General features: G+C 35.9%; 3 protein-coding genes across 4 annotated transcripts; all 3 read left to right on the top strand.

Moving 5' to 3' along the window:
- The first annotated feature begins 5,601 nt into the window (after positions 1-5,601).
- On the top strand, positions 5,602-15,313 carry LOC100792823 (DExH-box ATP-dependent RNA helicase DExH1). Of its 2 annotated transcripts, XM_003535769.5 has the most exons (16): positions 5,602-6,005; positions 6,397-6,542; positions 8,592-8,691; positions 8,779-8,991; positions 9,114-9,209; positions 9,514-9,789; positions 10,484-10,687; positions 10,787-10,939; positions 11,433-11,525; positions 12,050-12,264; positions 13,033-13,192; positions 13,412-13,685; positions 13,776-13,968; positions 14,075-14,261; positions 14,428-14,796; positions 15,010-15,313. In XM_003535769.5, exons 1-16 carry the CDS (start codon positions 5,709-5,711, stop codon positions 15,124-15,126), a joined length of 3,093 nt encoding a protein of 1,030 aa, XP_003535817.2. In that variant the 5' UTR covers positions 5,602-5,708; the 3' UTR covers positions 15,127-15,313. The 2 variants fall into 2 exon arrangements, with proteins under 2 accessions (XP_003535817.2, XP_006588874.1); XM_006588811.4 differs by lacking the exon at positions 5,602-6,005 and having other exon boundaries at positions 6,404-6,542; positions 8,588-8,691.
- A 1,348-nt stretch (positions 15,314-16,661) lies between these two features.
- On the top strand, positions 16,662-17,639 carry LOC102666173 (zinc finger CCCH domain-containing protein 13). The gene has a single exon (XM_006589819.1). It carries the CDS (start codon positions 16,662-16,664, stop codon positions 17,637-17,639), a length of 978 nt encoding a protein of 325 aa, XP_006589882.1.
- Positions 17,640-21,913: 4,274 nt separating this feature from the next.
- LOC102665905 (uncharacterized) lies at positions 21,914-23,704 on the top strand. The gene is made up of 2 exons (XM_006589818.1): positions 21,914-22,335; positions 22,747-23,704. Exons 1-2 carry the CDS (start codon positions 21,914-21,916, stop codon positions 23,702-23,704), a joined length of 1,380 nt encoding a protein of 459 aa, XP_006589881.1.
- Positions 23,705-25,931: the final 2,227 nt, after the last annotated feature.

The raw sequence follows: 25,931 nt of genomic DNA, 5'->3' as shown, positions 1-25,931 counted from the left end.
GAGTCACAAGCAACAAACAACATAACACAATCAAGTACTAGTTGCCCAACAAAAACGACTCAAGGCATTGTAATAAACAACAAGTAACATGCATGTTTAAGCCTACTGTTGACATGATGCTTAACCAAAATGAATTGCAAATGTATGCTTACCTCTTCAACTAGAAATTGGACCCAAGGTTACAAAAAATTACAATACATTTTTTCGAATTAACACATTGATATTGTCTATGTTAATTTATTGTAAACTTCCATTGCAGTGGAGATAAAATGGTCTTTGTCATTGAAAACAATATTGGAACAAGGAAGGATTTTTACAGCCTCCTTCCAAGGAAAATTGTTCACTCGGAGGTTGCAATTAATTTAAAACTTCTACTCCATATTGAAATTGAAATGGGCTCGACAATAACAATGATTACCTTCATCTGTTTAGATTGTCCTAATTATGTTATTAAAGATTATGAACACACAACTGAATACTCTATCAAGGAGGGTTTGGTGCCTACCCCCAACATTTGTTGTGAGTATTTTAATCTTGTTTGCCAATTGAAGTCATTTTAATAATTAATGTTTCAAAACAACATAACATGTCTCAAGTATTGATAATTCGTTAATTTTTAGGATGGTATCCTAGCCGGAAACAACCTTTATGAATTGGTGAAATTTTAGACCTAGATTGGTTGACTCCTTTTGAGCACTTGAATATGATACAAATACGAGCATGAATATTCATAAATTATGAAATTCATTTTTATTTAGAGTTGGAACCAAAATAGGTGCAAATGACCTCCTGATGGATGCTTTACAAATATATATATACCAATACAAGAAAGTTTCGAGCATTGATATCTTTGTGTTGTATGTTTTGCGAATAAAAAAATCTACCATCTAGACTCTCATCTAAGAGCCAACAATATCATCCCAAGAAAGGAGACCATTAGGAATTTGGTTTGTTAAATTATCGAAATACCATATTTTCATTATTTCTTTTACAAATAGTTACAATTTCATTTGACACCATTGTATTAATAGTCATTGAGTCAATCAGCTCTTATGGAGATTATCTATGACAACAACTCATGTAATGAGACTTTACCACCATTTGACAAATGGAAAATTGTTGAAGCTAGGGGAATTCCTAATTGTGGCCAAAGGTAAGGGCAACCGACCCTACAATTCACTATTCAATAATGACCAATTATTATAGATAGTGCATACAAATATAAAGAATTTTTTATTTATAATAAATAAAATTTATGTCTTTATTTTTTTTGTCAATGCAAACACAAGTGAAAACTCTGCATTGTGGGTTTTGGAATGGATGCAAATGGAGGAATTCTTTGTCAATAGTTTCTTTGGAGTGGTAAGTGTCTTTAACACATACCTATCTTCACTTGTTCTATTTGAATTGTTACCTTTCAAATGCATAATTTACTTTACATCATGTTGAAAACCCACTTTACAGCTCGATGACTAATGGACTAGGATGAAATTTGATCTGGCTATGGTAAATGAGACCATAATGAATACAAGAACACGATCCTCAATAAGGCTTTCCAGAATTGGCATGAACAACTCACCAAGAAGCAATAGATAGTGGAAACCTATGGGTCGTGTGGGTGTGGCTAGCTAATTTATTTTGTACACAGACTTTGTTAGAATGGTATAATGAATTTGCAATTTGTGTGTACAAGTTTTTTGTATCCACCTTAAGCTAATGTATTGGTGTTGTTAGTGCCACCTATAGGGTCCAAAACACTTGGAGATTTTTTGTCTATATTTAAATTAATGTATGTCGACTTGTCTTTTACTTTGTAGCATTATTATTGTTATGTGATGCACTAGATATTTATATCAGGAAATTTGGCCTTTTTCATATAATCATACAAAATTAGGCCTTTAATTATTAGTACACGCTACGAGCCTTCTTGTCTAATTAATTATGAATGCCACACAATGGTTCTATAAAGGCGCCATTCACATTTGTGAAATTAAAATGAAACACCCGGCATGAATTTTAGAAGACACAATGAATTCATTCAAATATATAATACTGAAGGCAAAGAATAAGGTCATCCATACTAATCCAACGGTTAAGAGTTGAGTGTCCACTAATAAGTTAAACAATACATAAACAATAATTTTTCATATCACTAATGGGTTAAACAACAATTTATCATGTCAATAATGAAATTTTTGCATCAGGTACACTAAACATTAATGAAATCTTTGCAATTAAAAATGTTTGTTGTCCATTGACAATGTTGTGCATACCTAGGCTTCAAGAATAACAACCATCATTAACCCATTGTGCAACTTGTTGAAGGGACAAAGGTCTCAGGAAATTGCTTGAACTACTCATTAACAACACAATAAACACATGTCAAACATTATAGCACAAAAAACAATAACATAGTTATTATTGACATATTTAAAACTTAGGACATTACCAGAGTTGCATTATAATTTGTGTCTTCATCACATCTTGATCCAATTTTGACAACGATGTTTTGGCTTCTTCTTGTTTTGTTATCACAAGATTGTTTGTTGTGTCCCTCTTATCCACAATTGTGACAAATTTGCATCCTTTGAGGCCTGTAACTATCTTTGTTAGTAGTCTGACCACGCCCTTTAAATCTTATGACAGAAGGGTCTTGCACATCATAATGATGACTTCCCCCACTAGTTTTATTTGCATGTTTACCATGTTGCACATTGTTGTCTTGCTTTACCTGATTCAATGCCTCACTTAGCAAATCCACCAAATGTTCATAATGATCAAGGCGATATGCATAGTGAATTGCATGCCTGGATAACTTGACCAACGTTGCGTACCTTCCAATATAATGAGAATTCTAATAGGAAGATCCATCAGAATACGTACCATGAATACTTTTCTTAGCATGTTTTGTCCACCTAGCCATAATCAAGCACTACGACAATTCTATAATATCTAGATTCGACAATACTTTCAAAATATGGTCACAAGGCAACCCCACAGACTCCATCCTTAGACAAGAACACTTGAATTCCATCAATGAGGGATAAAATGACACTTTTCATGTTGCACTTGATCAATTTTTTACAATAGTGAAGACTCTATACATCGCCATTTCTTTAGATTCTACAACTCGTAACAAGCTTGTATTGCTTAAATAAGGCTAGAATAAATGGAACAATTCCTTTGTCAGGTGTTCAGCTATAGATCTTTCTAGACAACGCAAAGATATTTTCAGGCCAAACTTTCCATAATTAGAATTCAAATCAACCTCAAGCTTCCTTTGTCGAATATACATTAGACACCTTTGAAACTATTACACAAAGTCAGTAAGATTTGTCCTTAAATCAACACATTTGGCAACATGGATGGGGAAGGCTTCGCATCGTGAGGCGATTTGTATTCCTACAAAAATATTTCCCTTTATGTAAGTTATGGTTCATATTTGCTTTCTTTCATACAATTTTCTCACCCAGTTATTATCTTCCAAACCAAATCTTACAATCATGTCATTCCATTTATCATCAAACTCAAGAATCTTAAGGTCTCCTAACATACATGTGTTCAATGCTTGCAAAAAATGCTTTATTTTTTACATGACTCAACGCATTATGCAATAAATGCCAAGCACACAACCGATGATGCACCCTAAGGAACACAATCTAATAGCATTTCTCATTACAAGGTCACCATCTGTAATAACAGAACTAGGATGTGTTTCTTTCATTGCTTTTAGAAATTGTTCTAAAAGCCACACATATATTTCCTCAATCTCATTGGTAACCAAAGCAATAACAAACATTGTGGTGTTATTGTGATGATTAACACCCGAAAAAACAACTATATGACAATTGTATTTATTCTTCCTATAATTTACATTGAACGCTAAAACATCTCCAAAAATAACATAATTCATTCGACTCTCCACATCACACCAAAATAGGTGTTGCAATCTCTTTTCAACATCTACATTATAAGCAACAACCATTATAGGATCTTTTGAACACAATTGGCGAAAGTAGTTCAAAGCCTTATTAACATTTGATGATTGTTCTCACCTTTGTTTGCAAAAATGGTTATAGATATCTTTTCCAACATATCCCACCTTATTATAACCCCCTAAAGTTTGGGCCAATGAGACATATATGTGCGGTGGTCTAATGTCAACTTTCCTATAATTTTTAATTTGCATAATATATGTTGCACTAATTTTCCTATGACCTGGAAGCAGTCCACAATCTTGCTCATTCAACAACTTATGCTTATGACGACCACTAAAGACAAAGACATACCAACGCCCAGTCAACTCATTCACATGAACACAAATATATGCCTTACATCCACATCGAGTGAAATTCTTATGTTCATACTTCCTTTTTCGTGGACTCGATCATTTGTCTTGTCTATAACCTTCCCTTGAACAAACATATATTTGTTGCAACATCTCCCCCTTCTTGTTTATGAGAGATGACTTTTTCAAATAGAAAATTCATTGGTTCGTGCATACCACTTATAAAATTCATAAGCAACATCAAGATCAACAAAATTTAGCCTTGCAATATCCTCAATAGAAAAAAAAATTAATTGCTACTCCAAAATATCAAAAGTACCATTAATCATCAAAGGATTCATCATTTCTTTCTACAACATATTCTACATCGTCTTCCAAAACAGTTTCATCATAACCCTCTTCATCCGAAACCTCATTGTCGCAACCTTCTTCATCATCTAACTCATAATAATCCAAAACATCATTCTCAAAACATTAATTATCATCTAGCCCCTCCTCCAACAACAACACATCTTCTACATCTTGCTTACCAAACCCATCATCCTCAAAAGCAACCCCATCATCCTCCAAAAAATCATCCTCTATATCAACCTCCTCAAATTTCCCATCATTTGAATTGTCTCTTATTTAATGTTCTTCCTTTTATATATGCATAGATTAACAAATTATTGATGATATTAAACAAATTAAACAACCAAAAAAGTAAAAAAAGAATAAACTTTCCACATTCAAAATTTCCTTTAAAAACACTAAAATTACACAATTAGATCTAGCATGGGAAATCCATTCAATATACAACTTCATCGTTAATGAAACAATATGTATATTGCTGATGAACATAACAAGTGCAATCAATCACTACGAAAATCATTTGAAAACATTAATTATGAACTGAGAGAGATGAGAGGTGTGTATACATTAAGTGAAAAGCGAAGGCGATGGTACAAACAAAATAGAAGGTGCAAACAAGACAATAGTGTAAAACTTGATATCAAACTCCTAGCCTCCCACTGGGATTCTTTTCGTATGTGCTGTTCGAATGAGAGACATAAAAATAACTATGACGATAAGGGGATGAATTTCGAATGTTAAAGCACAAATTAAATGAAAAAAAATCAAATTGTCAATTTGGGATAATTACTTTTGGGCGGCCACTACTATAACATTTAGGGAACGAGTAAATATATGTATGCACACATGTCGTCCAGATAAGCTACATGTGGTATTTATTTTATTACAAATATATCATCGAATGAACCCAAAATACACCATTGGATTAAGGACAACTAAATCAGGCGGCACATCTAAGTTTCACATCCATCAAACTCAATTTCTCCTTCGCACGCTAGAGATTGGCACCCCCACACGTTGCAACTCGCACTCGTGTATGTGCTTCCACTTCCCGCGGTCCCTCCTATAAATGCCTCGCTGCCTCTTCCGCCCTACTTTCTACACCGCCCACCATCGCCTCACTCTCACCTTCCTACACCCGCCCGCATCCAAACTTTTCCCCACAGACCTTCGAATCTCCTCCCCCGTCATGGCCTACCGCCCCAACTACCAGGGAGGCGGCCGCAGGGGTGCCTCCTCCTCCGCCGGTCGCGGCGGAGGACGCCGTGGAGGCGGCGGAGGACGCGGCGGCGGCGGAGGACGCGGCGAGCAGAGGTGGTGGGACCCTGTCTGGCGCGCCGAGCGCCTGAGGCAACAACAAGCGGAGGTAAATTCAAATGCAAAGTTCAAAACAAAATAAATAATTTAAATTTTGTCAATGTACATAGCTTATTATTAGTAGTAGTAGTAGAAGTAGTAATTTCTTTTGGCAAAAAAACTTAGATATAGTTCTTTAGTTGCTTCTGGATGTGTTGTTCTTCAATTAGAATTGAAGTTTCACTTGTATAATCCTTTAACGCGAACTTTTATTATGTGGATTATCGAGATGAAACTCTAATTCTGATAGGAGAATGACACAAGGAAACTATTTAAGTTTTTTTCTTTCTTTCGTGTGTTTGATAATGTGCACTGCCACTGCATGTTCTGTGGTGACTTTGGTTAATATTTTGATTCTTTTTGTTACTATATTTTGAATAATTTTATAAATTTTTTTGCAGAAGGAGGTGTTGGATGAGAATGAGTGGTGGGATAAGATAGAGAAGATGAAGAGAGGAGGGGAGCAGGAGATGGTGATTAAGCGTAACTTTAGTATTGCAGACCAGAAAACCCTAGCTGATATGGCCTATCAGCATGAGCTCTACTTGTATGTTCACTAAATACTTTTAACTGCTTCATCATTCAACTAGATAGTTAGTTAGGACTATGCTTCCAATTGTATATATGATGTTTTACCATATTTTCCTCGGTTTGGAGGGAGAGAAACAAGAAGGTGCAATCATTGATAAGAAAAGGAAAATGGTGCATGGACACCTGTCCTATTATTTACATATTGAGAGATATAGAGATAGACTTAGGTGGTTTGGGCATGTAGAGAGAAGACCGGTAGACTCTGTAGTGAGGAGAGTAGACCAGATGGAGAGAAGGCAAACAATTCGAGACAGAGGAAGACCCAAAAAGACTATAAGAGAGGTTATCAAGAAGGATCTCGAACTTAATGATTTGGATAGAAGTATGGTACTTGATAGAACATTATGGCGGAAGTTGATCCATGTAGCCGACCCCACCTAGTGGGATAAGGCGTTGTTGTTGTTTGTTTGTTGTATAATAGGTGATATGATGTGACAAAAAGAGAGATAGAGAAATTAAGAGTGTCAACTAGGTTCATGTATCATTACTGATAAGAAAATCAATGGTTGATTGGGATTATGACTGCATACATGCACACGTAAGACAAACTATATTTTTAATTTGTTGTTATTTCCTCATGTGCCTTGTGGGAAAAAAGTTGTTTTTTGTGAATTGTGATTCATCATTTTCCTTGTGATAGAACTCTTCACTGTGCCAAATTTATTTGTTGTCCTAATATGATGTTTTTTCTTTTTCCGAATATCACTTGAAACAAAGTTTAGTTTGTTTTTTCTATCGGTTTCCCTTTTCTTTGGCTAATGTTTGATTCCGCTTTGCAAAGTGTTTGGTTGTAGTTTGCTTTGATTTTGCATTAGTGCTGATGTGTGAATTAGGGGTGTTCAAGTTTAGGTCTTTTTGAGGATTAGGCTTGAACCAAACCATACTGCACATTCTGTGAATTAGCCAAGTCATGAGTTCACACACTGCCATTTGGCACGGTGAAAAACCAAAGTTTCAGAAATATTATTAAGTCTAAGATTTTCCTTGATGATGTCCTCCAACGTCCTTTTCGATATCCCTCCTTTTTCTGGGGCTAAAAATCATTCAATCTACTCTTTTAACTAGCGCCTCTTGTGGCCTTCTTTGTACATTGCCAAACCACCTTAGCCAATTTTGTCATCTTATCCTCAATGGGTGCTACACCAATCTTCTCTTGTATAGGTAATGCCATTCCTTATTCTATCTTTTCTTGTATGAACACACATCCATCTGTCAATTGTGTTAACATGACAGTATATATTAGATAACAATCTAAATTTCTTTTGCTATGATTTACACTCAACAATAAATCAAAAACAACAAAGTTCTGTACAGATCACATCAATTAACAACAATATGAATCATAGATTTTTAGTTTCTCAAGTTGCAGATTTTCTTTATACAGTTTCAGCTGTAGCAACTTAGCAAAACAAACATTAAAATAAAGGTCCTGTTTATGTGATAATTGGTTGGAAAGGTCAGTGAAATGAACTGGTGTGGAAATTGGGGATGGTGATTATAGGCTAAAATGCATGTAAAAGTGGCCTGGCTGGGATTTGACACTGGGATCAAGTAGTCCACAAAAGGACTTGGTGCCACTAGCTCTTGGGTAAATATATTATATTTAAATATAAACTATTGGCTAGATTTTTCCTCCCTAACTGTGGTATGGACATTCTTTTGTTGCTGTAATGTGCACTGAACCAAATGGAACAGCAAACATTGTTTGGCTTGGATTTGTTTCAATGCTGTACTTGGTCTGGGCAATGTTTTGACTAACCTAAGTTTTATATTGTTCTTCTGCTAGCAGTATTATGTTATCTAGAAGTAGGGGCTGGGCAACTGCAATGAGTAACATAACTTTCTAAATTCCTAACTGCAATTGAATTTGTGGAAATAATCATTTCTGGCATAGAATATGCTACATACTGCGCATAGATTAGCAGTACTCATGAACATGTTGAGCTTAATCTGATTTTTTATAACTAACATCTTAATGGTTTTATTTGTACTTGGGCAAAGAAAGCCATGCTTATAGTAAGGGGAAGGTTCTCGTCATTAGCAAGGTTCCATTGCCTGATTATCGTGCAGATCTTGATGAGCGTCATGGATCAACACAGAAGGAGGTGGAGTATATCTATCCTATTTCAATGTTTGATTACTTATTTCTTGCCGCATGTAGAAATGTGGTAACTATTTTAAGTTTTCGGCAGATTAAAATGTCCACAGACATTGAGAGAAGAGTAGGAAATCTTTTGAATAGCTCACAATCAACGGGGGCAGCACCATCTAGTTTGCCTTCTGTATCAGCTGACCTTGGACATAAACAATCTGCAGCCACTATAAAATCTGTTTCTTCACGACAGGCTGATTCTTCTAAGGAGAAACTTAGTGTTGCACTCAAGGAAGGGCAAGAACTTGTACAGGTACCTAAGTATTTGTCAGTAATTTTACCATAATCTGATATCATCTGTTTGCATCATTTGTGCCAATTACTTGACTGCTTTATTTTAAACTTACATCAGGATGGGATATTATTTATGTGCAGGCAAGTGATAGTTTGAAGGAAATGAAATCATTTAGGGAGAAGCTTCCTGCATTTAAAATGAAGTCTGAGTTTCTGAAAGCTGTTCAAGAAAATCAGGTGGGCAGATATTTCTATCTATTGTGACTAAAGTGGCTTATTTATCATAGTTTATTGACTTGATTCATAATAAGTTTGTAAAAAATAATATCTATAGATCTTCATGGAAGTAAGAAAGGGCAAACTTTATTGCTAGATCTATGGGTGGAGTCCATTGTGAATATGGATGATATATTGTCTGTTTGGACTTCTTTTCCTACATTGTTTATGACTGTTTCTGAATTATCATCAATTGCAATCATTATTGGTTATAGTTATATCTTTGATTTTGCAACAGCGTAAAATTTGGCTTGTGTTTGCACAGGTATTAGTAGTTTCAGGAGAGACGGGCTGTGGTAAAACAACACAGTTGCCACAATTCATTCTAGAAGAAGAAATATCGTGTTTGCGCGGAGCTGATTGCAACATAATTTGTACTCAGCCTCGTCGAGTATCTGCAATTTCTGTTGCAGCTCGAATATCTGCTGAAAGAGGTGAGAGTCTCGGAGAAGCAGTTGGATACCAAATCCGTCTTGAATCAAAACGTTCTGCAGAAACACGCCTTCTTTTCTGCACCACTGGTGTATTACTTCGGCAGTTGGTAATATTAGATTCCTCTCAAACTGAAAGTCTCCTGTTTTTTAGACTCCAGTTCCTGTCTAAACTTGTTTATGTTTCGGTCTTTCTTCTATTGCCACTCATTGGTATTTGTCTGAGGTTTTGATGTTCCCTATGCTATTTTTCCTAAGTTTTTTCTTTGGCACAGGGGGAGAAAAAGGGGGGTCAGGGGAGGTTGCTTGTCTCATACATATAGTAAATATAAAACCATTTATGAGCCATCTTCTAATAGCGTATGCTTTTGAATTTTGTGAGAGTTGGTGATGACGTGGTATAATGGTCAGAAAATTGTTTCTTGTCCCCAATATTCCAAATAAAAGAAAAATGAATTTCAATATAAGGTTAGTTTGTGCTGTTTTTAGTCCTAAATGCTCGTGTGATCAGATGTGTTTGATATAAATTTATAAAACTAAATGTGAGCCTTCACCTAGTTTATGTTTTTGGGACTGTTTCTGCTTGCAGATTGTCACTGGTGCTTGTATTGAACATAAAATTCATACTGTGAGGAGAGGATAGAATAGTTAGGTGATTACAAGATTGGTCCATAACTTAATTTCTATTTTTAATTGGAAAGAGGAAAAATATATAGTTGAGAATTTTGTATCCGTATATGAAATTTTCTTATATTCTTCCTAGCAACTAGTGGCCTTGTTTTTATTGTCTTTGTTGTTAAATAGGTACAAGACCCAGACTTGATAGGTGTTAGTCATTTGCTGGTGGACGAAATTCATGAAAGAGGCATGAATGAAGACTTTTTAATTATAATTTTACGTGACCTTCTTCCAAGGCGTCCAGATTTGCGTCTCATTCTGATGAGTGCCACCATTAATGCTGATATGTTCTCTAAATACTTTGCCAATGCCCCAACAATGCACATACCGGTATGAATTATTTTATATTTCACATTATCAATTTAAATTTGTGGATTTCAATGCAAATAAAGTATTTCTGTTTTTTAATTATATTTGGACATGTGTCAGGGATTTACTTACCCTGTGGCAGAGCACTTCCTAGAAGATGTGTTGGAGAAAACTCGATACAGCATCAAGTCAGATTTTGACAATTTTGAGGGGAATTCAAGGAGAAGGAAACAACAGGATTCAAAGAAGGATCCTTTGACTGAAATGTTTGAGGCATGTATATTTGACCCATCAATTCATGTCTTTAAAATCTTATAAATGTCAAATTTGTTGAACTACAAGCAGTTCCTAATTGTTGTTGAAAGCCAGTTGGCAACTTCCCAAGAGATTCTTCCTGTTAATATCGAGGGATGAAATTTGACAACTGACAATTTGCTTCAATTGGTCGATGTTAGTTGGGTCATATTCTTGTTTTGGGATGTACTTCTTTGATGTCTTGTTGGCAGTTAATTATAATGCCCCCTTTCCTATGTAATGCATCTCTCATCATTCTAATGAAAAATTTATCAAAAAGAAAAAAAAACAACTAAAACTTGATGAAAATTTGTCTAGAATTTAGGGGCCTAATCTTCCTGGCAAATTAAACATTTACTTGTCTTTTAAATTAGTGATATGTGCTACCTGCTTCTGCTACTAATTGGCTCACCTCTTCCTATTGTCACTTAATGTATATAAAATGCTCATACATCTCTCTTTGTTGTTTCAGGATATTGATGTAGATACTAATTACAAAAATTACAGCTTGGGTGTTAGAAAATCTCTTGAAGCTTGGTCAGGCTCGCAGATTGATTTGGGTTTGGTATGTGTATGCACTTTATTTTGGCAGATTAATCTGTATTTCATAAATTTAATTTATCTGCTAGTGTAAAAGTTTGTTGAAACAGGAAGCATTTGGGAGAATTGTGTTGTATAGTTCATCTTATTTATACAATAAGTTTCTTATGTATAATTGTATACTTATTTTCAACAATTGTGTTGCAGGAGCTGAGAAGGCCTAACTTCAGAGATAATTAACAGCTATTAACTACAATCATATGCTACAGTTGACTGATCTTCTAAAATGTGCTAATGAATCTAGATTAGTATTCTAACAATCTTCTACTTGACTTCCCTCTTGCCAATGAATTGTGCATTCAGTGACAGTGTTCTCTGTTGCTAATGTTGCCTTATTTTTCCGTACATACGTGGCTGTATGTCTTTACTGAAATTTCATGAATTTGTTTAGTCAGTTAGCTCAATATTTTCCTGATTACTGTTCCTCATGATGATTCAAATCCTTTTTGAAGTGTGCCTGTTTCATTTTAGTTACTATGATGTTTTCAGGTAGAGGCAACAATTGAGTATATATGTCGGAATGAAGCTGGTGGAGCAATTCTTGTATTTCTCACTGGCTGGGATGAAATTTCTAAGCTGCTTGACAAACTAAAAGGAAATAACTTAGTTGGAGACTCTAGCAAGTTTTTAATCCTTCCTTTACATGGCTCAATGCCTACTGTCAACCAATGTGAAATATTTGACCGTCCTCCCCCTAACAAGAGGCAAGTGTGTTTCTTTTGCCAATTTCATCATTGATGGTTTGTTTTGGAAATATGTTTGGAGAAGTTTATGTCTTTATGAGTAGAAAGTTGACAAGCTCTATATATAAATGGGATAAAGAATAAAGATTGAGCCAGAACTCAAATCCAACATGTTGGACCTGGATTGGGGATCTGGTGAATGGAAACTAGTTGATCTAGTTTACTTGGTTTTATTTTCGGGGATTTTCCCTGTATAAACTGTGTACCATTGCTAACTTACTAACATTCCAAAGTAGCTTAGCAAGTTAGCATCCAGCACAAAGCATTTTTTTTTTTTTTTTTGTTTTCATAAAAAAGGCCAAGGTTGGCAAGGAATTTAAATTGTCTTTGAAATATATTAATTTGGAGAAAGGCTGCAATAGATGCTGAATACTTTTGTTCATTAGTGATAATTTGGAGAATTTAACAGTTGTCAGACGGTGTGTCTGTTCTTTTTTTTAAAAAATAATCACGAAAATTAGCTATTCAATAACCACTTATTAATTGGAGCCAGGAGCTAAGTCCATTTTAGGTGCCCTGCATAGTCTAAACTCTTGAAAACCTAACTTCTTATAACGGTCTTTCTTCTACTTGTGTCGTGGTTTACTGTATTGACCGTGTCAAGTGACTTTTTGCTTTATTCTAATATATATCAGATGATCAGTAAAGATGAGGGGTATTTTGCTCATATATATTTGATTTTCTCATCATTTTAGCATCTATGTTTTGATTGTTATTTTTCTGTTGTAGAAAAATTGTGCTAGCAACAAATATTGCTGAGAGTAGCATCACCATAGATGACGTTGTGTATGTCATAGACTGTGGCAAAGCAAAGGAGACCAGCTATGATGCTCTAAATAAGCTTGCTTGCTTGTTGCCATCGTGGATTTCAAAGGCTTCAGCTCATCAGGTATTGAAGTTGAACATGGTTTTTCACAACATGAGGTTTATTGCTTTTATTAAACATGTGACTCTTCAGAAGCTGAGCTTTCTGTTACTGCCGAATCCCTTAGTTGCCAAACATTGTGTTTGACTCTAATCCCCCTGCTCCCCTCCCTTCCCCATTTTCTAAGATAAAAGACAGAGAGTAACATGCATTTTACTCCCACTAATGAATATACTTTTTCAGAGACGTGGTCGTGCTGGTCGAGTGCAACCTGGAGTTTGCTATAGGTTGTATCCAAAACTGATCCATGATGCAATGCCTCAATATCAGTTAGCTGAAATCCTCCGAACACCTTTGCAAGAGTTGTGCCTTCATATTAAAAGTTTGCAGCTTGGGACTGTAGGATCATTTTTAGAAAAGGCACTTCAGCCACCAGATCCTTTAGCTGTTAAGAATGCTATTGAACTTCTCAAAACAATTGGGGCGTTAGATGAACAGGAGGAGCTCACTCCACTGGGTATATTATGCTGAATATGTTTGTCTCCTTAAGCTATTGAGTTTAGATTTTTGGATGTTATCTGAGGCTGAGCTAATTTGATACTTGCAGGTCGGCATCTTTGTAACATACCTTTGGACCCAAATATAGGGAAGATGCTTCTCATGGGCTCTATATTTCAGTGCCTAAATCCTGCCTTAACTATTGCTGCTGCTCTTGCATACCGCAACCCATTTGTCTTACCCATAAACAGAAAAGAGGAAGCCGATGCAGCAAAACAATCTTTTGCAGGTGATTCTTGCAGGTTAGTTGTTGATATTCAAGAAAATGTTCCTTCCCTGGTGGTGTTCATTCAAATTTTACTGCATTGATCAAGCTAGTGCTCAATTATAAATATATTTTCATTTCAGTGATCACTTAGCCCTTCTCAAAGCTTTTGAAGGATGGAAGGAGGCAAAGCGAAGTGGGAACGAAAAACAATTTGGTTGGGATAATTTCCTATCCCTTGCAACCTTGCGGTTGATTGACGATATGAGAATGCAGTTTCTCAATTTATTATCTGACATCGGATTTGTTGACAAGTCCAGGGGTGCTACTGTAAGCCCCTAGCCCCAATTGCTTTTCTTTTCAACAGAAAAAATACTTCCCATCTTTCCCCCAATTTAGTTTCCCTCTCTTCTGAAAGTAAAAGCAAGTATAGCTTATGGCTAAATTCTGAATAAGTACTAGGAGAGTAGTTATGAAGCATAATTTGTCTTTGCAGGCTTACAACCAGTATAGTCATGATTTGGAGATGGTTTGTGCAATTCTTTGTGCTGGGCTCTACCCTAACGTTGTGCAGTGCAAAAGAAGAGGAAAACGGACAGCATTCTACACTAAAGAAGTAGGGAAGGTTGACATCCATCCGGCTTCTGTTAATGCTGGGGTTCATCTCTTCCCTCTTCCCTACATGGTGTATAGTGAAAAGGTGAAAACAACCAGCATCTATATTAGAGACTCTACCAACATTTCAGATTATGCCCTACTTCTGTTTGGTGGTAATCTTGTCCCTAGCAAAAGTGGTGAGGGCATTGACATGCTTGGAGGTTACCTTCATTTCTCTGCTTCAAAAAGTGTCATTGAGTTAATAAGGGTAATGTTCCCTCTGTCCTTTCCCAGCAAACCTATGCTTTGTCTTTATAACTTGTTTTAAAGGATGTGGCTCCTTCAAAGCGAGGAAGTGCACTCACAATTGTTAAACGTGACGAAATCAAACTCTAAAGTGCACTCCCCTCACTTTAGAAGAGCCTAATCCTGTTTTAAGCCATGCATGAGCCTAACAATGTCATGGTAATGGGACATGCAGAAATTGCGTGGGGAGCTTGACAAGCTTCTGAACAGAAAAATTGAAGAACCAGGATTTGATGTTTCGTCTGAAGGAAAGGGAGTGGTTGCTGCTGCTGTTGAATTGCTGCACAGTTAAGTCATGAGATAATTTCTTTTTTTCCAGGGCTAACATCATGTTGGTCTGAGTCCTGGCATTCATTAGATATTATAATTAGCATAATTTTGGTAGCAGTTTTTATTGATTGCTAGCAATAGTATTTTTCTGGAATGTGTATGTGCAATATCTGATTTCTTTGGTTAAAAAGGAGATAGTGTTTTGATAAGGAAAGGAGACAAGGTCATGATCGAATTTCACAGTGGATTCTTCTGCTTGAAGGAACACTGTAGCCTTGGGCTACATATAGCAATATTTGACTCAGCATGCAGTAGTTATATTTCTTTCACTAGAATAGATTATACTTCTGCATCATTCTGCATCAACTGGCCCATGATTAGGAGAAACTTTCAACAACTTTATATCAAATAAATTATGCTGAAACTTTACAATATCAAACCAGGTTGTAACCTTGGCTTATGTATTTTTTTTAAAGATATTAATAATTTTTAAGACTTTTAAAGTTAATTAATACTGTTAATTTTTGTCAAATATTATTATGATATTTTTTATGTAGTATATTTCCCCTCCATCTCAGATTTTTTATTATATAGTCTCTTGTACATTAAAATAAATTGTGTTCATTAAAATTTATATATTCATGAAATGAGGTAAATCTTTTTCCCCCTTAAAATTTGTGTAAATTACGTGTGAAAGTCTGAAAGAATAATGTTCTCAACAAATTATAAATTATAAGTAAGCTAATTACGTGATACAGTCAAATGTAGCAAAAGAATGCTATTTCAATCTCTGTTGCATTACAAGTACTAGAAAAGTAAAAACTGATCATTTAATTAAGAATCTTGTAATGTCACAATTGAGGCACAACTTGTTCTTTGATTTTTTATTAATAATATTGTCTTTACTTTGCTTAACCAAAAAATTTACATTATATTAAAAAAAATCAATTATAAATCATATATTCTAACTTTAAATTTTAGCATTTTTTAAGAATTTTAATTTATCTCTTAAATTTACACTGCCAGTTAATTAAATATCATCTTTGGTTTGACTTTTAAATTACTTATTAAAAAGTCAATAAATTTACTCATTGAATAAATGGAGTTCTCATTGGTTTTCTCGTTAGGCTTTATGTTTTTCAGATTACTCAGATGATATCTTCCTAAACCGTAAGTTTTTGTGATTTGAGATAGGTTCTCTCTTGTGTGTAAGTAGTTTTTTTCCAATTTCTTGTGTTGGGCTTTTGGAATTTTGTATAGGGTATGGAGTCTTTTGAAGGTTAGAATCAATGGTTGATACTATTTGTGCAATTCTTGTAAAGAATTAGAAATAATAGTAAAAATCTCAACTGTTAGCTACGGACTGGATTAAGCTCTCAATGGTAGAGAATGAATCAGTCTAAATTTTTGTGCAAGATTCTCTATCTCTAACTCTAAAGTCAATTAGAGATTTAATAAAAACAAGGTGTTAGATTCTTGTCCAACAAAAAAATTGTCCTTGAAGTTTCACTTGTCATGATAAAACATAAATGTCACTGAAAAGAGAGAGTAGCCAGCATGAGAGAGAGAATGAGAGAGAGAGAGAGAGAGAATGAGAGACAGAGAGAACGAGTCAAAGAGTGCGAGAGAAACACTGAGAGAGACACAATCAGGGATCGAGAGTGGATAACTGTGAGGAACCGAAAGAGAGAGAGACAGCGTGGATGGCAGCACCCGACGGAGGGCCTCAGACAACACTACGGCGGACAGCGGCAACGAAGGACTGGACAACAACGCAACCACTATCAAGTAAACTGGCATGACAGACCTGACGTCATGACATTTTACTTCACTAGATTTCCGGAGGACACATCGGAGAAGGAGCTGTGGTACCATTTCAAGCAGATGGGGGACGTGAGGGAAATTTTCATCCCTAAACACCGAAACAAAGAAGGAAGGAGGTATGGGTTCGTGAGATACAAAGGAGTCTCAAACGCGAGCTACATGGAAAGAAAATTAGATAACATGATCGTTGGGGGCTTCAAATTGCACTTGAACATCCCAAAGTATGGGAGAGGAAAGGAGGAAAAAGAACTAACCGCAGCCAAACAAAGGGGGCATAAGGAGGGTGATAATCCGAGGTGCAACGTGGCAGTAGAGCAAAACACGAAGAGATCGTATGCGGAGGTTGTCATTTCACACGCAGAGAACAAGGAAAGAAGAAGCGGTACCTCCTCCTTGACGACGACACATGGGAGAACCCATTCTTCCATCACACTTGAGATTTCGGAGGAGACGAAGAAAAGATATGCAGATACCTGGGTAGGAAGACTGAAGAGACAACAGGTGTTCGAACGAGTTGAGGACGAACTCTCGTGGACCCTTGGCTCAGAAGTATCGCCGAAATACCTTGGAGATGACTTGGTTCTCCTTATCGGGCTCTCTGATACAAAGGCCCAAGACTTGATTAAGGAAGAAACCAATCATGGCACATCTGCGTTTTACGGCTTGGAGAAATGGAACCCGAAGACCAAACCAGACATCAGGCTGATTTGAGTGCAATGCTGGGGTATCCCCTTAGTGGCATGGAGTACTGATCAACTGCGCAAAATAGTGGCTGAAGTGGGCGATTTGGTCAAAGTCGACGACAATTTCGAAGACATGCAAAGGCTTGATAGAGCTCGGGTTCTGGTCAGAACCCCATGGACGCCGACAGTAGAGCACATAGTCATAGCCCATATAGATGGCGACGCCCACAAAATTTCAATCGTAGAGGAGAATTGCAATGCGGGGATAGTATGCGCAAGGCACCATCAGAGTGTTTGGGGGTCATCGGAGGAAATCCTTTCCGACAGTGATGACACCGGCACCTTGCAATCGTGGCCGATCGATAATTCACCGCCTTCTACCACCTTCGTAATGCACGGTGACAACACATTCTGGCAAAGCTTGGTAAAATCCAATGGTCAAACCGGTACCTGTAGCCCATTGGGTATTACTCGTAGTAGAAAGAAACGTGGTCTGTGTAAAGCTATTAGCCACTCAGGAGCTGAAAAAGGAAAGGAGATAAACCTTGAAGAATGCAACCCAACTTTACTAGTAGTAGAGTACGAGGAATTGGAAAGTCAACTTGCAGGGGCAGAAGGACAGTTTACGCAAAAAGGGGAAGATATCCCACAACGTTTTCTGGCCAACACAGGGGAGAACCAAAAAGGGGAGCCAGATGCCTTGGACCAAGGACTTGTGGGGGAGAATTTTCAAAAACATAGTAACGGGCCTCTAGAGGAGTTTTTAAATAAGTCACGTGACATCACTGTGGACTTATTTGGGCCTAATCCTAATATGGGCCTTCATAGACCTACAACCCCAACGAACCAGCAAATTAACCAGCAGAAAAAAACCTGTAAGTGCTTTGCAGGTATACTCCCGAAAAAAGGGGTGTTCAAAGAAATGGGCTCAGGATAGGGGGAAACAGATCAATCCAAAGACACTGGACTTTGCAGAAAAACCCAGTAACCACAAGCACAATGCTGCCTCATGTGGTTCGGACGAAGTTTTGGAGTCTCCAAAACAGCATAACTTCCATCAAAGCCCTTCCCCTTCAAGTATCCTCAATATAAATGACATGGAGGTTAAGGATGATGCTTATAGGAACTTAGCCAAGGAATTGGGAGTTTCTTTCGCAGATGATAAAAGCAATGGTGCAAAGTTGATGACTGATATGGACAACACTGAAAATCCTCCAAAATCAGCAGCTGTGTTGGGAAATGAAGACAATGCCTCATGAATATTTTGTCTTATAACTCTAGAGGGCTGGGGAGTGGTGTCAAATTGGTCAGCCATCAGAAAATTGACCATGGCAAACAACATCGACGTTCTCTGCATTCAAGAAACCAAAAAGGAATCTGTTGATGCAAAATTATGTCAGTACCTGTGGGGTGACAACAGTGCTTCTTGGGAGTGTCTTCCTTCTTCCAATACTGCTGGAGGACTATTATGCATTTGGAATAATGGATCATTCTTGGTTGATAGGCGGGTGCTGGGGAGAGGTTTCATAATGCTGGAAGGTACGTGGATTAAAGAGGATAAGAGGGTTTTTATTATCAATGTATACGCTCCCTGTGAACTTCAAGGGAAGAGGGAGCAGTGGGCTGAGTTACTGCAGTTGAAATCATCCTATCAAGAAGGCCTTTGGTGTGTCTTGGGGGATTTCAACTCCATAAGGCATCGACAGGAGAGGCTCAGTTCATCTCAGACAGGGGGTACATCATCCAGCATATCTGAATTTAACTCCTGGATTTTAGATATGGCTCTAGAGGAGGTTAGGTCTGTTGGGAGAAGATTCACATGGTGTAAACCTAATGGCAGCGTCATGAGCAAATTGGACAGGTTCTTACTCTCTGATGAGTGGTTGTCCCAATGGCCGGATTCTACCCAATTTGTGTTGGAAAGGAATTTCTCTGACCATTGCCCTATCCTTCTGAAGGCTAGAACCATTGATTGGGGGCCTAAACCTCTCAGAATTATGGACTGGTGGCTAAAGGATAAAGGGTTCCAGAATTTGGTGAAACTTGAATGGGGTAATTATCACCCTTAGGGATGGGGGGGTTTAGTTCTGAAACAGAAAATCAAGTTCATCAAACAGAGAATAAGGCAGTGGAGTATATCTCAGGGTCATATCAGTACTAGAAAAGTCCTTAACCTAAAGAGGGACCTGAATGCTTTGGAGGATGGTCTCTCCAACAGAATTTTATCTCAAGATGAAGTCAAAATTAAGAAATCACTCCAGGAACAACTCTGGAATGCAGCCTATGCAGTTGAATCTATGTTGAGACAAAAGGCTAGAGTGAGGTGGTTAAAAGAAGGGGACAACAACTCCAATTATTTCCACAGATTGATCAACCATAGAAGGAGACTGATCGAGGCCGTACCCGAATCAAATAAACATGAAAATGCAGTAACTAGGAAGTGATCCTAGGTCGTTTCCCAACGAGCAATGACAAACCAAATGTTCATAATATACTTGCACAGTAACAGTAACGATTGGGGGGGTTTGTTTGTTTTGTGATTAAAGAGCAGAACAAGTAAACTGGAATATGAAACTACTAATATTAAAAACGGGTTGTTTCCTCTGATTCAGAAGCCATTCACTTATCCTGGGTTATGGAGAATTCGTCCCTAACAGTCAACCACTTAATCCAACCCTATTTCAATTTACTAAGCGAAAATCAACTTAGGGTTGTCAATACGTGATTAGGCACCACATACACCAGTTAGCCCTTCGTCCATTAAGCATGAACGCAAGTTAGGCTCTGAGGCAATTAATCGAACATGAAGCGTGCACTGATTAATGTTCACGAATTTGGGATAACTAGTGAAGGGAAAACTGCCAGGAAACCACATTTCAAACAAAACCTCAAAGAGAGTTGGGCTTTGTCCTCAAAAGGAAACAACACCAGAAAAACTAGCCTTCCATAGATTCAAACAGAAAACGCAAATGAAACATGAAGCAGAAATGTAAATGAACAGAAACGTAAATGAACAGAAATGTAAATGAAACAGAAACGTAAATGAAAGTAGAAGAAGAAGCAAGAACGAAATTGTAATTAGAAGCACAAAATGGAAAATTGCATTAAGAACGAAAACAGTAGCCTTAGAACAGAAAAACGTAAAAACCTAAAACAAAAGCTCTGAATAATAAAATAGCATAACAGAATGCCATCTCACGAATCCCAAGGCTGCTATTTAAAAAGAGTCACTCAAAGTCACTGGGCCTTATTACAATACTCTGGCCCAAAACGAAATAAACACTAAACCACATAAAATAAAATTGCGAAATTTCCTAGTTAAAAATTAACTAAGGTAAGCGCTGCTTTATTTGCCCTCTTCAAGTCCACAACCAAAATCCGGATTAAGCCCAATGTTTCATTAATTCCTGAAATTAGATTAAAAACATCAAATTAGCTAAATGAGACCAAATAATAAAACTGCCTAATTAATTGATAATTAAGATCAATCAGTAATTAAAATGGTGTAAAAAAGGTTTAGAAAATAGAAGAAAATGATGGCACATCAGAGACAAAATGCTATTCAAGGGCTCTTCATAAATGGCGTGTGGGTGCATGATCCTAGCAGTGTAAAAAATGCAGCTCTCCACTATTTCAAAAGTAGATTTGCTGAGGAGAATACTAGTAGGTCAACCCTAGATGGTGTACAGTTTCCTTCTCTTCCTCAAAGAGAAAAGGAAAGTCTTGTAGCTAGATTTTCAGAAGTGGAGATTAAATCAGCTGTGTGGGATTGTGGTGGGGATAAAAGTCCTGGTTCGAATGGACTAAATTTCAACTTAATTAAGCTTTTTTGGGAGACTTTGAAACTTGACTTTATAAGGTTCATGGATGAGTTTTACATTAATGGCTCCTTTCCAAAAGGCAGCAATGCATCATTTATAGCTCTCATCCCAAAGATCAAAGACCCTCAATCTCTTAATGACTATAGACCCATATCTCTCATTGGATGTGTCTATAAAATTGTGGCCAAAATTCTGGCTAAAAGGTTGGCCCTCGTGCTGTCTCATCTTATTGATGAAAGGCAATCAACGTTTATGAAGGGGAGACACATCCTCCATGGTGTATTGATTGCCAATGAAGTTATAGCTGAGGCCAAATTAAGGAAAAAACCTTGCATGGTCTTCTAAGTGGATTTTGAAAAGGCATATGTCTCGGTTTCTTGGGATTTTCTAGATTATATGTTGATGAGGATGAGCTTTTGTGAAAGATGGAGGAAATGGATTAATGTATGTATGTATTCAGCAACAATATCCATTTTAATTAATGGAAGTACTTCTCAGGAATTTGTCCCTAAGAGACTTAAGGCAAGGTGATCCCCTTGCACCTTTGCTATTCAATATAGTAGTGGAAGGCCTTACCGGGTTGATGAGATCAGCAGTAACAAAAAATCTCTTCAGCAGCTATCAAGTGGGAAAGAAAAAAGAGGAAGTTAATATACTTCAATATGCAGATGACACCTTGTTCTTTGGGGCTGCCACTAATGATAATGTTAGAGTTTTAAAGTGTATCCTGAAATGTTTTGAATTGGTTTCTGGTCTAAAGATAAACTACAATAAGAGCCAATTCGGGTGTCTGGGTAAATCTGAAGGCTGGTGTAGGGAAGCAACTTCTTTTCTCAACTGCAGTCAATTGGAATTTCCCTTTTCTTACCTTGGAATTCCTGTAGGGGTGAGCTCTAAATGCAGGTCTGTGTGGCAACTTATTATTAGCAAGTTTGAGGCCAAGCTTGCAAGATGGAAGCAAAGAAATCTATCAATGGGGGGTAGAATAACCCTCATTAATTCAGTCTTAACAGCCTTACCCACTTATTTGTTGTCCTTCTTCAAGATTCCTAAACATGTGGTGCAAAAGATTGTATCTATTCAAAGGAATTTCTTATGGGGAAGTCACCAAGACTCCAACAAGATTCCTTGGGTGAGGTGGGACATAGTCTGTCTACCTAAGAGTAAAGGGGGGTTAGGGATCAAAGATTTAACTAAATTTAATGAGGCTTTGCTTGCCAAATGGGGGTGGGAGTTGGCAAATAATCAGAATCAACTCTGGGCCAAAATTCTATTGTCTAAATATGGTGGATGAAAGAAACTGATTTCTGGTAGAAACAACAATGTAGCCTCTCCTTGGTGGAAAGATCTCAAGGTTGTCTTCCAGCAGCAGCAAAGCAACACATTTTGCAATCACCTGAAGTGGAAGCTGGGATCGGGTGATAAAATTAGCTTTTGGAAGGATAAGTGGCTGCATGATAATCTGACTCTCCAACAGAAATACCCTACTTTGTATCAAATCAGTGGCCAACAGTCTTCTACAATCAACCTAATGGGGGAATTGGTAGCAGAGAGGTGGGAATGGAAGCTAAAATGGAGGAGGCATTTCTTTGACCATGAAATCCAACTGATAGTAGCTTTCTTGGCTGAGCTTGAAAATGTCCACATTACTCTGTCCAGCAGGGATTCCCTAATTTGGCAAGCTGACCCTAATGGTATTTATTCTACAAAGTCAGCTTATACACTGCTGCAGGAGGCTGACAGGGAGGTTCTTGAGGACAGTGCATCGAAGATAATTTGGTCCTTGCAAATCCCTCCACGAGCAACGACGTTTTCATGGAGATTACTCAAAAATAGGATACCCACCAGGGCTAATTTGAGAAGACAGGTGGAGATGCCTTCATATAACTGCCCTTTATGTGAATATGAAGAGGAAACTACTAGTCATGTTCTGTTCAGCTGCACTAAAACAAGGATCCTTTGGTGGGAGGCTATGAGCTGGGTTAATAAAGTGGGTCCTCTCCCCATAGAACCAAAGAATCATTTCTTGCAGTTCTCACACTGGAATGCGAAAAGAAGCACAAACAAAAGATGGGAAGCATTATGGATAACACTGTCTATGACCATTTGGAAGCACAGAAACAACATGGTCTTCAATAACCAGCTCTTCATCCCCGAAAAAGTCATGGACGAAGCATTATTCCATACTTGGTCTTGGCTAAGGTGTATGGAGAAGGATTTTAATACCCACTTTAACCACTGGTCATCTAATTTGAGGGAGGAATTCTCTTAGGGGGGCTGACATATCCTATCATTGTATTCATTCTTATTTGGACAGTGTTTTTCACTGCCTATGCTATATGTTGTACACTTCAGTACATCTAGTACTGACCCTTAATTATAATATACACTATCTTTTGATGTGCAAAAAAAAAAAAAAAACATAAAGGTCACTTCTAATATTAATCCTCTACTTCTGTTAAGTTTCTAGTTGTATATATTTTTCTTAATAACGTGTTTGGTTATGGAGAAGACAATACTATTCGTGAAGAAATTTTAAAAAAATAGTGTGGGTTTCACATCTTATTTTTTCTATTTTAATTTAAATATTTCTTCTTAATTCTCTTTTTTTTCTTTTTTCTTTTTTACACAATCAAATCTAGTCTAATATCTTCTAATCATAACTACCTTTACCTCCAAGGCATTAGAAGTGAGTTTGAAATACAAATTTTTATTATAAGAACATGGACATAATGAAATTTGGAAGGAAATAAAGATTTAAATATATTTTTAATCCCTTAAATTTAGATTAAGTTTGTTTTTGGTTCCTTAAATTTAAAATTGGATTTTTAGATCTAGTAATTTTAAAAAAAATGTTTTAGTCCTTAAAGATTTTACTTTATGAAATTAATGAAATACAAGTCACTTGTATGATAATCCATTTTTATTTTGTATTCTTATTATTCTCTCTGGTCCTTTCTATAAGACTCAATCATGTAATTCATCTGAATTTATCAAAGTGATTTGATTTAGTTGATGACAATAAATGTCTTAAATTTATTTATTTTTTCTTCAAAATTACCATTGTCATTAAAAAATTTCCCTCTCTTCTAATTATTTTTCATTACAATCTTTCTTTCAATTAGGAGAATTTTAGTCTAAAAATAATTAATGTAAAAAATATTTTAAAAAAACTTAAATGGTGAAAAATAACTGAAAAAAAGGATTATATTGGATTTTTTTCTTATAAAGGATTACATTGGATGTTATAAAAAAGACAAATCATTACTTTCAATTTGAGTTTTATAAATTTCATGACAATGTTTTTGTTTCAAGACATTCATTCTAACAATGTATAGACAAAATGGCTAAAATATATATTTTTTTTTTCTTTCAAATTATATGATTTAAAAGATCAATTTTAAATTAGAAGACAAAAGCAATCTTACCCTGAATTTAAAAACATATTTAAGTCATGAAGAGAAATACTTGTAATGATAGATTTCTAGAATTCATAAAAAAAATGATAGATTTCTAGACTTAATTAGAAAGGATTTGGTACATGGAATGGAAATGTGCTCCTTCAAATTATAAGTTATGAGGATAAGAAGATCTAATTTAGTTGTTTGAACATGACACATAAGTTATTGTAAATTTTTTACCATCTATTTTTTATTTTTATAGATAAAAAAATTATGAAGACAAAAATAAATAGTGTGAATGAAATAATTAATAAACTTATTTAAAAATCAACGGAAGATTCTCTTGAAAAAGACATATATTTTGTCTAGAAAAAATTTAGAAGTGATTTTTTTATAGACTTGGACCTGGTATTGGTTCGGCTAGAGTACGAGGTCAAACATCAACTTACTGAGTCATCAAAGTTGCATGATCATATCTATATTAAACAAAATTAATTACATTAAACTGGTATACTTAAGATTTAAAGTTTAATAAAATTCAAGATCCATAGAAATATAGTTATGAACTTGTTTAAAATTTTGAGCATCCAACATATTTTTTTTTATAATTTGGTATATATAAACAACCTTAAGTTTGGATTCAAAATATATATTATTGTTGTACAATGACAAACATAATCTAATATACACACAAATTAGTCAAGAAAAAATTAAAAATGACAACACCTTTATCATCTCAAATTTTAAGATGTGATTATATTAGGAAAAAATATAAGCAAATTTATAAAATTTATAAAAAGTACAAGTGTAATGTATAAATTTATTTAAAATTAACTAAATATTCTCTTGAAGAAGAATTATATTTTGTCTAAAAAAAATTTATGAGTGTTTTTAATTTATATAGAGATAGAATTCATAACTCTATTTACCCAAATCACTTAATTTCACAAATAATTTTATTTTTTTGACATGTCAAACATATTGCAAGTCAATACTCTAATTTATAAAAAAATAGATTTGTTTTTATAATATTATACCTTTTCAATAAAAAATATTTATTTATTTTATTTCTTTCTACTTTTTTTTATTCGAGTTAAC

This window comes from Glycine max, chromosome 10 (genome assembly GCF_000004515.6).
Source record: "Glycine max cultivar Williams 82 chromosome 10, Glycine_max_v4.0, whole genome shotgun sequence".
Taxonomy (NCBI): Eukaryota; Viridiplantae; Streptophyta; class Magnoliopsida; order Fabales; family Fabaceae; genus Glycine; species Glycine max.
This window is presented reverse-complemented; position numbering and strand designations above follow the sequence as displayed.